Here is a 15191-nt window from a genome sequence, read left to right on the forward strand (position 1 = left end):
GGTAATTTGATCAGTAAATAGCACATTCATTTGATTTGATTAGATTTTTTTTTACACAAGGAGTAAACTCTCCAATGTGTCCAAATGATTCCAGGCACATTGTTAAAGCACACTTCACAGCTGTGTTCTCCCACACACTTTTTCTTTGTATTTTCATACTCTGTCACACAGCTAACTTAATCACGACTGGTAACGTAACTGCCACTTATGTCTCAAATTACATCTGAGTTGAAGAAAATTGATTTCACTTAATTGTTGCACTAGGAACTGGAATGTAATTGGCTCACAAAGATTCAGTCTTCTTTTGGCTCATTGTTTTTGTTCTGGCCCTGCACCAAAGGCCAGGCTGATGGTATCTATTAAACAGGCATTTTAATTAGGATTTGTTAGACAGCAAAACGCAGCTAAAATGAGAGTTACTGTTAGACTTTCACTCATCAGGTGGACAGTAAAACACATTGTTAGAGGATGGTAAGGTTGCTCTGCTGGATGTGTAAGCAGAGAAATGCCTCTTATGTTAGCCATAGCTTCTTTTTAATGAGGTAATAATGCACATCAAGCCTGAGTTTTTGTCAGCTCATTTTAGAGTCCTTCTGCACAAAAAACCTTATGGATGCATCTTACAGATGAGAAGAACCATTGCAGTTTTGAATGCGCGTGCATCAGTTTTAATAACCAGAATAAAGCACAAGTCGTACACCAGCAGGAAGCCAGTATTCACACAAGCAATGCTGTAAAACACTGAAAGCTGATTTTTAACACAATTTCCAAAGAACCCAAACAAACAGCAAAGCAAAACTCTTCCACTTTAAATCTGTAAACTGTGCTGTGCTGTAAAAATGTCCTTTTTTTTTTACCCAGTACTCACCAAGGAATGCAATTTTCAACTTTTTCTTTTAGGAAATTGTTTCATCTCTTTAAAGCAAAGGTCACACATGCAACACACACCCTCCTCTATCTTACGCTTTCTCAAAGCTTTTGCTGAATACTAATTATTTCCATGACTTTTGAGTATCTCACCCTTAAGGGTTTTTGTGCAATCTGAAGAAATACCACTAATATTCAAAAAATATCATGTCTCCAGAGTTCTCTTACAATAGCGTTTCTATAAGTTTCTGTTATCTCGTTTATTCCTTGGCATTCAGGGATGGTTATACTTTCTATCCTAGACACTTGCCAAAAGGGCTTTTAACTTGCATTCTCAAACCAAAAGAGCTTTGCATCTGTTCCAAAATTCACTTGCTGGACAGTCACAGGCTCCTACTTGCTGGCAGCTGAAAAGCTCCTCTCGAAAATTTTGACATTTAATGCCCCGTTCAAGTGAAGCTCAGTAGTGGCTGTTGTGAGAATACAAGTATTACTTACTAGCTCTCCAAATGACGTGTCATGCGACGAGGCACCATCAAAAGCTCAAGCCATTATTGGCTAGACCTGCACTCTAATGTCTCTGTGAAATATAATTATATGTAAAAGTTTTACATAGATGTCGAAGTGAAAGCTGTCAAACAGCCTCTCCTGTAATGCCGAGGGAAAGGTGTAAGACCTTAGCAGATCTGTTGGAGGCCTTCTCTGGCACTGGAGTTTGACTTGCTGAGAAACACCATGCCTTCAGAAGACTCTTACTCTGGCCTTGTGCACTCTGAGATTGGTCTACACCATCAGCAGATGAGGATGAGGTCGACAGCACTCTACAGCAAGTCAGTGAAGAAAGGGTGACAGGTTCTTGCACTGGGCCTGGGTCGGAGGAGTGGGTGGTGATGTGTCCTAGGGTTTGAGAAGTAGTCGGCACAGCAGTTCTCAGGCACTGGCCACGCAGCACGCTGTGGAAGGCTTTCTTGAACTCCTGGCTAAAGCACGGGTAGATAATGGGGTTAATGCAGCTGTTGAGGTAACCCAGCCAGAAGGTTATTTTAAAGATGGTTTCAGGAGGCTTACAGGATGGGAAGATGGATCCTAGCAAAGATGCAGAAAGAACCTCAAATCAGAAAATGAATAAAAAAGCACACCAATGAGAGCAATAATACCTCAAGGTCCTAGATAAAGGCAGATATCGAAAGCCCATGGATCTGACAAGATTAAACCATTCTCTAATTTCACGTGGTTTCAATTTATTCATGTTTTTGTATAATTACAACTTTCTGGAAACAGATATTTTTATTTGTCAGCATGACAACGTCCCCGCACATTTCCAGCTTTATAAATAAAACATTTCCCAAGTGGATGATCTTGACTCGTCCCTTAACAAAAAAACAAAAAACAAATAATGAATAATTTAAAATGGCATCTTGGAAGAAAAAGGGCAAGTGTAATAACTGTACTGGCACTAAAAAGGCAGTAAATCTGTGAAATGGTTAGGCTTTTTTCCCTATTAATTTATTCTGGCATTTGCCAACATCGGGTGACTGAAAAAATTAGCATGCATGAGGGGAGCATACATTACAGCGGTGTAATCCTGCAGAGTAGATTCATTCTTTACCTGCTCCTTTAAGGCTTACATTTATTATACCATTTATTTATATTATTTTAAGTTGCTTTTTAGTTTCATTTTGTTGTGTGGTGCTATGTTTTTCTCTCAGTTATATTTAGGCCAAGTTCTGGAGCTCAAAAATGAAGCCAATGCCAATTTACCAAAAATTGCAGTGGCCACTTGAGGCTGGCTCCAAGAGCAAATCAATCCCCACAGAATCCCATTTTAAAAACATCAAACTTCAGAGCACATTACTCTATTATTGGATTTTGTTAATACCTTAATTTAGGAGCGTGGATGTTAGGCCTTACCTCGATGTAGCTGAATCATTAAACCTTGACCCTATTTGTACTGCTGGTGCCTTTTGGAGCATTTTTTAAACGAACTTATCTGACAAATACTGCGGTTTGCTGTGTGGTACACCCTGTCCACAAAGCTTTTGCTTGAGTTTTGTTGTGTTAAATTCCAGTTATTAACTTAGCAGTAACGAGGCATCTGTGATTTGTGTGCTTTGGGTCCACAGTTTCTTTTTTATAGATGTAGCTTTGAAACCAAGTGTTCTAGAAACTTCTGGCCAAAGAGTCTAGAGAGTAAATATTTATGCCCAGAACACTGACTTTGAGCATTTCAATTACATGTTAATTTACCATGTGTTTTTATTAGAGAAATACAGTTTAAATGGTTACATTTCATGGAATGTGGCCAAATCAAATTTACTTGACATCGACATAACTTTTGGTTGCAATCAGGCATCATTCAGGTTTAGAAACCAAAACTAATCTGTTAAGTTTTGGGAAACATCTTGGTTTCTCTCACAGTGTTCATGTAATTTTTCAGCTTTAATTGTAAAAATTCTAATGTACCTGTTACACAGACTGGGCTGGAAAAGGAAAGCAGCTGTCATAATGTGAACGTGCAAGTTTATATTTGATGTTGCCCCTCTGGTGTTGTATCACTCTGACCTTTGTGTTTGTATGATGTATGTTTGTATTACAAAAAATCCGACTATTGGCCTTAGCAAAGGTGAATGCTCCCCGAGTGCCCTTATAGTTGCTATTGAAGCAGCTGCTGTGAAAGGCTGGTGACCAAATGGTTTAGAAAAAAAAACCAAGCATTTGATCTGAGGGGCTCAGGACAATTCAAAATAAATAAAAAATATACTTGTGGTTTTTCAAACCCTCAGTCTGTGAATCTCAGAGCTTGAATGAACACTGTGCCTTGACGGACCGTCTCAGTTGAAATGCATAACTATCCTCCTGTGACTGGCTGCCTCAGGTGGGTACAGGGTGACTGAGGATGCCTCCTGGCATTACAGCCCATTAAGCCTCATGCTAGTTATTATCTATAATAGCTTTCATTGGGGAGGGAGTAGTAGTTTGCTTCTTTCCATTTCAGCTCACAGCTGAAGCCTTTTCTGCTCCAATATGGTGCTTTATTTGGTCTGTGTTGTTGCTTATAATTGAATTTCTTGATGTTCCTTTAAAGAAACTTGGCCAGTAGAATCAAGGCAGAGTAGAGAAGGAGAAAGAGCTTGCTTGACGTTGTTTTCATAGACCAAAACACCAACCAATTTTATGCAAACTATGGGTACTTTTACATTTTTTCACGTTGTATTTAGCAGTGACTCGAACAAAATTCAAACCTGGATACAAATTTTATGGACCGTGTACAATAAACGTGACACAAACGTAAATATAAAACATAACATGAAATGAACATAATATATATGAAAATTAAAAGAGCTGTAACAAATGTTTTTGAAAAACATGCAGTATAGATATTAATAATCGCTGTATGTTTGATGATGTGCAAAGTTTTGTTAAGATTAGCACACCGTTCAAGGATGCGATAAATATGCATGTGATCTTTATAATATGATGATTCAGCTGCTTTTTATGCAGACTTAATTATTGCATTGGAGTGGGACTGTGATGCACAGATTGCCGTTCCCAAAAGACTGTTGCTATTGTATCTAAAGGTAATATATTGGCAAATGTGAAAGAGCCACCATGAAAATTCCTACTGTCCCCCTGAAAATGACTGTCATAACTTCAGTGGACCTGAATTGACACCTTGCAGGGTTACCACACTACCACACAGACAAACTCCAAAGAGATTTTAACACCTGCCAAAGTATTTGTGGTAGTTCCCACTGCAGCAAGTGTCACGGGGATCACATTTTGCCATGTTGGCATGCATGCATGCACTTACACAAGATAAAAACAACATCAGTTGCAGCTGTTAAAGCTGCCCATCACAGTTTTATGGTCTTTTTTTGTTTGTTTAATCCAATAGTGCAGAGCCCTTTAATGTTACGTTCCCCCTATTATAAGCAGATGGGCAATAGCACTGTGCAAAAATCTGTCACAGTTTATTAGCTTTGAGAAACAAATGACTCATTAATAGCTGTTATTTCCTAACAGACATTTAACATAACAGACAGTCACTGCAGGAGCACACGTGTTCGTACTAACATTAATAGCTCTATTTTCGAACACCAGTAAGCCATAATAGCAAGTGCCTGAAAAGAAAACAGGTGAATGGAACTCAGCCATCATTATTTATTATTGATCATTTGCTTTTGTGAGAAAAGGCCTACTGACTAAATGTTTCAACATTAATGTTACAGGGCCCTAGAGTGCGGCACTCTAAAAATAAATATTTGGTCGCACCTGTGCGACCAGATGATCCGGTAACAAAAAAAAAATCTCTGCAACTCTCCGTGTGGTCAACAACAGACACACATTATGCCCCTATCGTGGACTAAACCAATCAGAGGTAGTCAGGGGCGGGACCTCTCTGATTGGCCGTGGTCCAGTTGAAAGTGCAGGTGGAAGAGAGAGGTGAGTAGCTTGAATAAAGCGATATCAATTCATTAACGGATTCCACACAAAGACCTAAACACAGAGCGGACCCGACGCATCAGAATCAGCTTCGTCTTTCTCGTCTTTCTCACCCGACGGCCCGAACACGGACACGCTGTCGGAGCTTAGCGATTCTGATGTGTCGGGTCCGCTCTGTGTTTACGTCTTTTTGCGCTGATTCTGAGCTGCAGGTTTTGTCTCTCTCCAACCAAAATTCGCCGAGCCAGCAGCAAAAGAAGCAGCAAACTGCGCTTCACATTTGATCAATGTCGTCATGAATTCCCTCTGACTTTTGCTGTTTTGCTTCCACCACAATAAAAATCACACTTCCTGCACAGCTCTCTCTCTCTCTGTACTTCAGGAACAGTTTCCCGTCTCAAATCTGTTTTCTGCATTATTCATTCGCTTATTACCCACCAGTCTACCATTGTTTACAGCGCTTTTTCTTTTTTCACTTAAATGACCTCGGACAAGAAAGCCTAATTTCTGCTGTTCAATACTGAAGAAATTTAAACTTCTTAAAATTATGCAAAATTGCAGAATATTTTTAAGGTTATCTGCTATAAAAAGCCAGACCAGGAAAATCTCCTTCATGTTTTCCTGTGTTTTATTCTCAGTTACTTTCACACAAAGGCATCTGCTGTGATGTTCACAATTCTGATGAAGTCAGTACTGATAAATGATCAGAATTATAATATTTCTGACTGTCTGAGGCTAAATTGAATCAAATCAGGGGCCCGTTCTTCGTACCTCGCTAAGTAGGTTAGCCGGATTAGATTGTTGACGATTTCGCGTGATCCTGGATCAGTCGGTTCCCCGAAGCTCATCCGGGACTTGCTGTCATAGCAACAGAGCCGTAAGCGTAAACCTGCTCGGGAGCAGGTTTACTTTATGTAAACAGGATTAGATCGCGGCCACGCAGGTATGTCCGCTTCATTTATACGAAAGCAACAGCGATAAATAAATAACATCAATGTAACTGAAGATAATGCAGCACTTGATCCTTTTATTGATGTCACATAGATACATACAGGTCATTTCCTAAAAAAGGGAAATGTACTATTAACATTCTATTACATGTATGTGATTATTACAGATGTAATTCATATTTCAGAGTAGTAATTGTAAATTACTTCGTGTAATCAAGATGAGAGACCACGGCTATAAAAGCCAAGGTGGATTTGGGAAGTCTGTCGCAGCCATGTCCTGTCCGTTTACGCGAGCAACCCATTGCGGAAGGTGCAAGATTGATAAGGAGAGTCCTCAGAATTCAGCGTATATTGCGGGACAGACAGGATCCTTTAGCTCAGCGCGACAGTGTGCTCATTGAGAGATATCGATTTTCCCGTGAGGATATTATTTACTTAACCAACTTGTTGACGAGGGGGTGCAGGACCACCACCTGTCTTTTTGTGCTCTGCCCTTTTCTTGGTTGCTGTTATAAACAAACAAACAGATTATTTCAGGCTCTCTTTCCAAGAGACGAAAAGCAATATAAGTGATAAATATTACCATTCTGTAGAATATTCTTATATTTCACTTTTACTTGTTCCCATGTTCTAGTGAATCAGAATCAGAATCAGAATCAGTGGGTCCTGTTGTGGCTCTAATGTGAAAGAGGATATAATATAACAATATAATATAATGTAATATAATATTGGATAATATAGTGTAATATAATAAATCTACCCTACCGCCTACTGGTGTTGGCCAGAGGGGCCGATGGCGCAATATGGCAGCCTCGCTTCTGTCAGTCTGCCCCAGGGCAGCTGTGGCTACAACCGTAGCTGCCTCCACCAGTGTGTGAATGTGAGAGTGAATGAATAGTGGCATTGTAAAGCGCTTTGGGTGCCTTGAAAAGCGCTATATAAATCCAATATATTATTATTATTATTATTAAATTACTTACGAGTTTAATTTGTCAGCAACTTCCTGCCAGCCCTCGCTCCTTGCTTTTGCAGCCTTTGCAGTGTTCCCTTGCGTTCTGATTAAACTCTGAAACTCCTGAAATCCCTCACTCAGGAGTTCTTGCTCTGCTGCCGAAAAATACCGAGCCGAGCGCGCTCCTTCGACATTTTCGCCGACCAATCAGAGGGTTGCCGATCAATGTTTCTACTATCGATGCGTAGCCCCTTTTATGACACCCAGTGATGTCACATTACTGCGTCCAGCTGTACTAATCGTCAACAGCAGGTGTGTTTGGGGAACCGGATTAGCGAGCTCACGGTTAGCGCGATGATTTGATCTTGGATGTGTCATTTGATCTTGGATGTAGTAAGCGACGTACGAAGAACGGGCCCCAGGACTTTGAGAACCGGAATCGAATGGATTATAGAAATCAGTGATGATACCCAGCCCTAGTGAGCAGCCTAGGCCTGAGAGAAGTGGATGTAGCTGTGGGTAATAAGAAAAGATGAAAAGAACTATTGACAACTTTTTTGTTAAGGCCTGATCTGCCTGAAATTCATAGCCAGTGCTCTGACACGGTGTCATCAACCTTTGAATGCTGAAAAAGCACAGTGTATCCAGAAAACACATTATATGCTGCAATAAATGCACTGCCCAAGTGTCCCCTCTCCCCACGGCCTTTCAGCAGCAGACAGCAGCAAACAGGTCGTCAGAGGAGGCCAAGATGATGATTAAGTTTAACATTTTCTACAATATTGACAAAGCACTTTAAGCACAAGTTTGTTAGTTAATAATTTAGAAATTAATATTGTCTGTATGGACTCCCCCCCCCCAAAGAAAGTGCACATGTAAAACTGCGGTGTTAAGCGATGCGGTTGAAAAATTTGAGTGCGCCTAACTTTTGTGCCGGTACGCCCAAGTTTTTAAAGTTAGGCGTACCGGTGCGCCCATGTCAAAAAGTTAGTCTAGAGCCCTGTGTTAAACAACAATGGCATAGAAATGATCATAAAAGTTGGAAAATAAGGGCAGTGAAAATAGTAAATCTTTGATATCATCTCTATCAACATGGAAAAACTAACTACGGTAGTTGACCTTGGCTTGGTATTGTTTTGTCATATTATGATAACTGGGGTACAGTTATTGTGATGTGTTAATCCCAGTATATAAAGACTTGATTGTTGACTAAACCGAGACATGAACATCTAGTCTTTAGAATAAAAGGCCTTTTGTTTGCACTTGGATTATACCTTGTGTCTGTTATATGGATAGTTATGAAAGTACACACTGCAAAGAAAAAACTGAAAACGATAACACGTATATTATTTGTCCAGATGATGTGTTTCATCCACGTCTCCTACGTCTCTTATCGTAGCTGGGTTCCGCCTTCAATAAGATTAGTATTTATGTAACCAAATAGATTTTTCAGCGTGAATCTCACCATCTGTGACCTGGGAGGTAAATACTGACTGACTGGTATTCTTAAAAACATGCCGGTCCACTCCAACGATCACTTATCTCAGTCAAGCTGTAAGAGTTATTTCAGAAGCAATTAAGATTTCTAGATAGAGCCTCACAACGGTTGGTCTCTGTCCTCTCTTACATCTGTGATAGCATCACTGCTGTCACCATCATTGACGAGAATGTAGGAAAAATTTCTTACACATAAAGCTGAGGATATCTGACTGAATGGACATTCACCTTTTATTGAGCTTCTTCACATTATCCTCAGCCCATATCTACAGATGGACACCAGCAGAATAATTCATGCTTGACAGATCTTTTCCATTCAATGGGGCTTCTGTGAAAATGCTAAAATTACAGTTATAGTCTTCTAAAAGGAAAAAAAAAATCAACATTGTTTGAATCACATTAAGTCTCCTGCTTGGAAATGTCAAGTTTTTCATTATCTTTGCAATCAAAATATTCCAAGAAACCTGCCAATCAAAAAAAAAAAAAAAAGTAATGCACTTACTGTCAGACTAAGGGAACTGAGGTGTAACTCTATTACAAGCAAATTAATTCCAAAAATAATTAATGATAAGCAGACTTTAGATTCTCCAAAACAAGTTATACTATATTTTTCCTCTTCTTTAAACCTGCCTTAAACCAACGTTACAAGTGTGGCATATAGGAGTAGGTTTCATTCTATTGCTACATTTACTAGTCTATTCTAGGGTTAACTATCTTCTGGGTAATAGGTGGATACTGCTAAAGTGTTATTTATTGAAGTGGGAGGGGTTATGAAGCCGCATGCTGCAGTGGCTGTACCCAAATACTAAATGGTGTGCATCCCCATTTAGCATAACCACTGCTGTAATGAAGTTTTCTCCAGTTCGATTATTTTATCTTTAGTCTGATTTCTTTTTCCTTTGTTGTACTAAAACCTTTAGCAGCAAAGAAAAAGAACACAGACTGTTGAACATTTTCAAGGCTCTTTCTTTGTGTTTTCACCACCCAGCCATCTGACACAGGTACATCCATACAAAACTTGTTTTACAAAGACAATTTCAACTCATCTGCATTTTTAACCTTCAGTGAGGTTGAAAATGCCGTGATAATATTATATAAATATTTGTGTATTTTTTTCATTTCAAAATACCATGTTTTCTCTTGTGTATATATTGATAAATAACTATTTTCTGCTCTCCAACTTTTTGATGCTATATGGAACATTTTTAGTAGCTAAAACAGCAGTAAATGTCCTTCAGTATGCAACAAAAGATGAATTTCTCTTTGAGAATAGCAGATGCTTAGGTGTGTGCCTTGAACCTAAAGAAGAACACGAGTGTTACAAAGTGAGGCTTTGTCAGCTTCAGTGCAGAGGAGGTAAGAAGGTACCTACCGATGGGCAAAACCAGGAAAAAAGGCAGCCAGCACATAATAAAGCATCCAACGACAATGCCAAGAGTCTTGGCTGCTTTTTCTTCTCTTGAGAACTTCAGCAGCCTTGGTAGGGAAAAGGAGGAGCGTTTATGCATTGCGGTCCCCTCGTCACCCTCCTGCTTCCCTATCTGAGCAGCGTTCCCTCTGTGTATCCTCAGCATCACCCCCTCCATCTCTACCCCCTTTCCTTTCCTCCCTTTCCTCAGGGTTTTGGTCTCTCTCTTCGCCACGGTATATACACGACAGTACATGGCCAGGATGATGACCAGTGGTATATAGAAAGATCCTAAGGCTGAGAACAAGGCGTAGCCAGGCTCCTCTGTAATTCGGCACACTGTCTCGTCCTCTGGGTCGGGCTCTTTCCAGCCGAATAGAGGGCCAACAGATATAGCTGCTGAGAGTCCCCAGAGAGCAGCCACCGCGGTCAGGCCTCGCCGTCCGGTAGCTATAGCGGGGTAACGCAGGGGGTAGCTGACAGCCAGGTAGCGGTCAATAGAAATCACACACAGGCTGAGGATAGAGGCAGTGCAGCAGAGGACATCCAGGGCGGCCCATACGCTGCAGAAGGACCGGCCAAACACCCACCTGCCGAGAGCCTCTGAGGTGGCGGAGAAGGGCAGGACAGCAGAGCTGAGCAGCAGGTCTGCTGCTGCCAGGTTGGCAATGAAGTAATGTGTCACAGAGCGCCAGTGGTGGTGGAACAGCACAGACAGGATGACCAAGATGTTTCCGAGGACCCCAAACACTACAAAGACCACCAGCACCATCCCCAGGACGACTGCCTTGGCTACATCCACCTCTGGGTGGGCGGAGGAGCTGCAGTTTGGACAAAGACCTGCTGCAGAATAAACACTCATGTTCTCTGCAGGAAACATTGTAATCTGCTGGTTGCATTAAGATGTAAAGTGTCTTGCAAATTGAGGACACTCATGCCACATCTGTTCTTTAATTACTTCAGCTCCAACCCTCTGCCGTCTTCCGCTCCTCCCAGCGCAGAGGATAAAAGCTTTTACAGCTGCATAAACTGCTCTTCCAGTTAATTTGTAGGTACAGTGGCTCTTGCCAGCACTCCAGTGATCATGTGGCCAGGGTTGCTTGGCAGAACGTCTTATGCTGGAAGAGTAACACTGCCACAGTTTGCCATATTTAGTCTGGAAAAGCTTAATAAAAATGACAAATGCTCAAGTGGCAGTCACAGATGGATTTGGGGTGTCATGTCTTGCCATAACGAAAAGGCTTTACCTGTTAAAACAAGAAAAGAGATAAAGGAAATTTATCAACACATTCATAATCCTAGACTTTTATAAATACCCAAAACGAGCTCATTACTGCTTTAAGTGCTATTCTTTCTCTGACAGCGTAGGAGCAAATCAAAACAGAGGATGCAAGACAGAGCACATTAAATGTAAAAAGTATAATCACCCGGCCATGATTAAAGGGTAAAAACATCATTTAATGGCCTCTTTCAGCCTCTTTGTGTGCAAATTCTTCTCCCTTTATTACAGCTGCAGTAGAGAAAAGAGAGCATGCTCCTGAGCCCAGCATTCCCAGTTTTCTTTTTCATTCAAAAAAAACCAAAACAAAAATCCCCCCCCCCCCCCAAGTGCGGTTTTCTTGTTTTGTTGGCTCTGCAAGAAAATACTGGTAAGATTAAAACATCCCATTATTTATACCTGATATTTGTTTAACCTTCATTTAAGCTGTCAGACTGATTAAAGCTAAACATGTCTTTACACAGGCGGTGTTCTTGAAAAGTAACTGTGGTAAGGATTATAATAGAAAAGAAAATATAAAGAAACAAGATATCATCCATTAAGAAAGAGGCAAACACAAGGACAACACAGCAGGAATATTATCCTTGGGGGGTGGGAATCATTTGTGGCATCATGAGAAATCCAGCCAAACATTCAGAGAGCTTAAAGATAAATTAAGACAGAGATCATTTTTTAAAGTCCCTCCCTCAGAGGTCTTGTGTCATTAATCAGGGTTTTAACTCATCTACCAGATGACAAGCCAAGAATTGAACCTTGAGGAGGGCACTATATTACCCCAGTGAAGGCTTCAGCCATCGATAGTCCCGCTCAGTACCACTCGCAGTGAGCGTGTTTTAGATCAGGGATGTCACTGAGCGCGATAAGCACCAGCGAAGCATAGAATAAAAGAAAGTGGCCATGATAAAGCCTTCAGAGAGAAGAGTCATGCTTGTCACATGTTCGTGCGGGATCAAAGGATTTCACTCGCCGCACGTCCCACTGCCAGGCGGAACGAAATTCACCCAAATAAACACTTGATGCTGGGATTTCCACATCAGTGGCCGGAGGGGGAATTGATAGGTGGTGAAAACATATCTTGGTCATATCTTAACATTTTTGGTTGTAATAAGATTTCTCAGTGTGGTGTCGCGCCTGCACGGAGAGATTGCTTTTTTTTGTTTTGTTTTCCTCAGCCCACCAGTGTTACTATGGAAGGATGTCAAACATATTTACATTGACCTGAGGCAGCAGTTGCAATTCTACATAGGTGAAACAAGATTACCAATATCTACAATGTGATGCAGTACTCCTACAACCACGCACAATGTTTTGTGTGCCTCAAGGCCACACAGTTGTCTTGATGTTAGCTGATAATGTAAAGCATGTATCAATAATAATAACAACGAGAAAAAGAATACTTTAATCATTGTTTTGGGAGCATTCATATTCATTTGATTATATCTAGTAAAAGGACTTTCTGCATCTCTCAATTTTATATTATTGCCAGTCGAATATCCTTTTTCCATTTAATAAACCACGAAAATATTGTAGAGATTAATAGACAGCGATAACCACAGCCTCAGCCCCCAAGGGCATTTTCCTTCAGTTGTCCAGCAGCAAGCAAAAACAAAGACTGAGACTGCACACGTCCATCATTCTCTGCAGATAAGATTTGATTAAAAGCTATCAGTGAACATCATTACAATCTAATTTACATCTGAATCCAAAGATGGCTCACTCAGGTTATTGCATTAGCAGAGCTCCTGGAAAGATTGTATGTTGTCCTTGAAGAAACTTTTTTGTTCCCCCTCCAGCTGGGCGGCCTTTGCCGAATGGAAACAAGTCAGCCAATTAAACCTAGAATTGGAATTATAATTAGGGTTTTGTTTTTTAAACAGATAGGATATTAGTGAGCATATTAACTGACTTAATGTAGCCTGACCATGGGTATATTAAATCAGAACAGCAGTTCCTAGCATGGGATGGTCTCATTATCACAAGGGTAACACAGACAATATCAACTTACTATTAACTGTCCTGATATTGTTTTGTGAATGCAGCAGATGAAGTCCCGTGAAAGCAATTGAGTTTGCTACACTTTGTAAAGTGCAAACATCTCTGCATCATGTCAAACACATTCCTACAGACTTATTAGATTTTGTTAGGCACTAATCATCAAGGATGCACTTTTTTCAACCTGCTTGCCTGTAACTAATTTATTGCTTTTCGGTGCATGATTTGCAGACTGATGAGAGTGTATTCAATGAACTTAATTTGGAAAATTTGTTACCACAAGCTCCCACAAGGACACATGAAAAAAATCACTTATGATGAAGTGAGAAAATGCTCACATTTGCACAAAGATCTAATTACTTTAGATCTGTTCTATGTCCAACAAACAAAGAAATGTAATATTTCTCCAGAACATCAGCTCTGAGAAAAGGGAGAAAAGAAAAATCAAGGATGTTAAATGCTTATCTTGAACATGTTTCCTCCAGGTCACCATATCACATAAAAGAAAAATGGAATTTATGACTGATTCAGATGCCTGTGAATGCCTCGGTAGAGTTCATATATCATTTCTGCAAACACTGTAACATAACTGCTTGTGTCAGGTCTCTGAAGGAGAGAGCACTACCGTGATGAATCACTGCACATTTGAAGTCAGTTTCTAAATTGCTATTTATTCTCTTGGGGGGGGGGGTTTCATAATTCAGTCCCCGATCATTACATTCCACTAGTCTTGAACATACACAGCCTTTCAGGGCGGATAATGTGAGTGCATCTCCTTTTCATCCACCTGAAGAAGTGATTTTTGTTAGTGTTTGTCATCATTTAATGGAAGATACATCCCTGAGGACCAAAGCTTTGAATTCTCCTAAGCTTTAAAGCACGTTCCTTATGCAGCTACAACCATTCATCATTTTCTTTGCATTATTAATATTCACTTCAATATTCCACATATTCTGAATGAATATGGCCTGTGCATGCCTTTTATTTGCGTTCATTTCTAATAATAAACCTTCGTTACATATTTTAAATGCACAGAAAACATAAACTCTCTAAAAGGTTGCCTGGATTATCATTACTAAACGGAAATAAAGCAGTTTTCTCAGTGTGCTTATATGTGGCCTGCCAGACAATAACCGCCTCCTTCACATGGTTAAAAATAATCACAAACAAGCACAATGATCCATTCTGATGACTGGAAGCCACTCAGTTTGTGAAGTACAGTAAGCAGGAGTATGGACAAGAAAAAGGAAGGGAGGGGGTGAAAGTCTTACCTTCATCCATGTGCGCAGATCTCACCGGAATTCAGCTAATTTTCTCTGAAAGCATGTCATTTGTCACAGTGTCAGCCGCAGACAGCACGGAAAGCAAAGTCAAGTGCTTCTCTCCCTCCTGCTGTCCTCCTGCTCTCTCTGGTGAAAAATAAAGTCACAGTGGACTACCCCACCTGATCCTCCCAGACCCCGCCCCCTCACCGAGCGGCTCACACCTTTTAATTGCCGTTCAATTTAAATTTAACGCTTATTCAGGTAACCGCGTTCACGTGCGTGTGGCCCGGTAAAAGCGAGCTAACTGAGCTGTGAAACTAATTACACGTCGTTTCAAAAGGTTCATTAGGCTTCAGAAAGCAAGATTTATAACTCTGTTATTTTTTACTGCATTTTTCTACTGTTAACAAGTAAAGTGATCCTAACAAAGACTATTTTGATATGTCTTATTCCGCTGTGCTTATAGCTATGCTGCTGTACAAACGCTACAGTACTGTGCAAAAGTCTTGAGCTTTTTAAATATTTATTTCACTGGATC

The 15191-nt window shown here is 40.4% G+C and overlaps 1 protein-coding gene across 1 annotated transcript; it reads right to left on the bottom strand.

Moving 5' to 3' along the window:
* Positions 1–1501: 1501 nt before the first annotated feature.
* adra1ab (adrenoceptor alpha 1Ab) lies at positions 1502–10997 on the bottom strand. The gene is made up of 2 exons (XM_085411213.1): positions 10082–10997; positions 1502–1953 (listed from the first exon to the last, which is right to left on the bottom strand). Exons 1-2 carry the CDS (start codon positions 10995–10997, stop codon positions 1502–1504), a joined length of 1368 nt encoding a protein of 455 aa, XP_085267339.1.
* Between the last annotated feature and the right edge of the window lie 4194 nt (positions 10998–15191).

This window comes from Rhamphochromis longiceps, linkage group LG7, assembly GCF_057381845.1.
Source record: "Rhamphochromis longiceps isolate RC_006_pf linkage group LG7, R_longiceps_female_GT1.1, whole genome shotgun sequence".
Lineage (NCBI taxonomy): Eukaryota > Metazoa > Chordata > Actinopteri > Cichliformes > Cichlidae > Rhamphochromis > Rhamphochromis longiceps.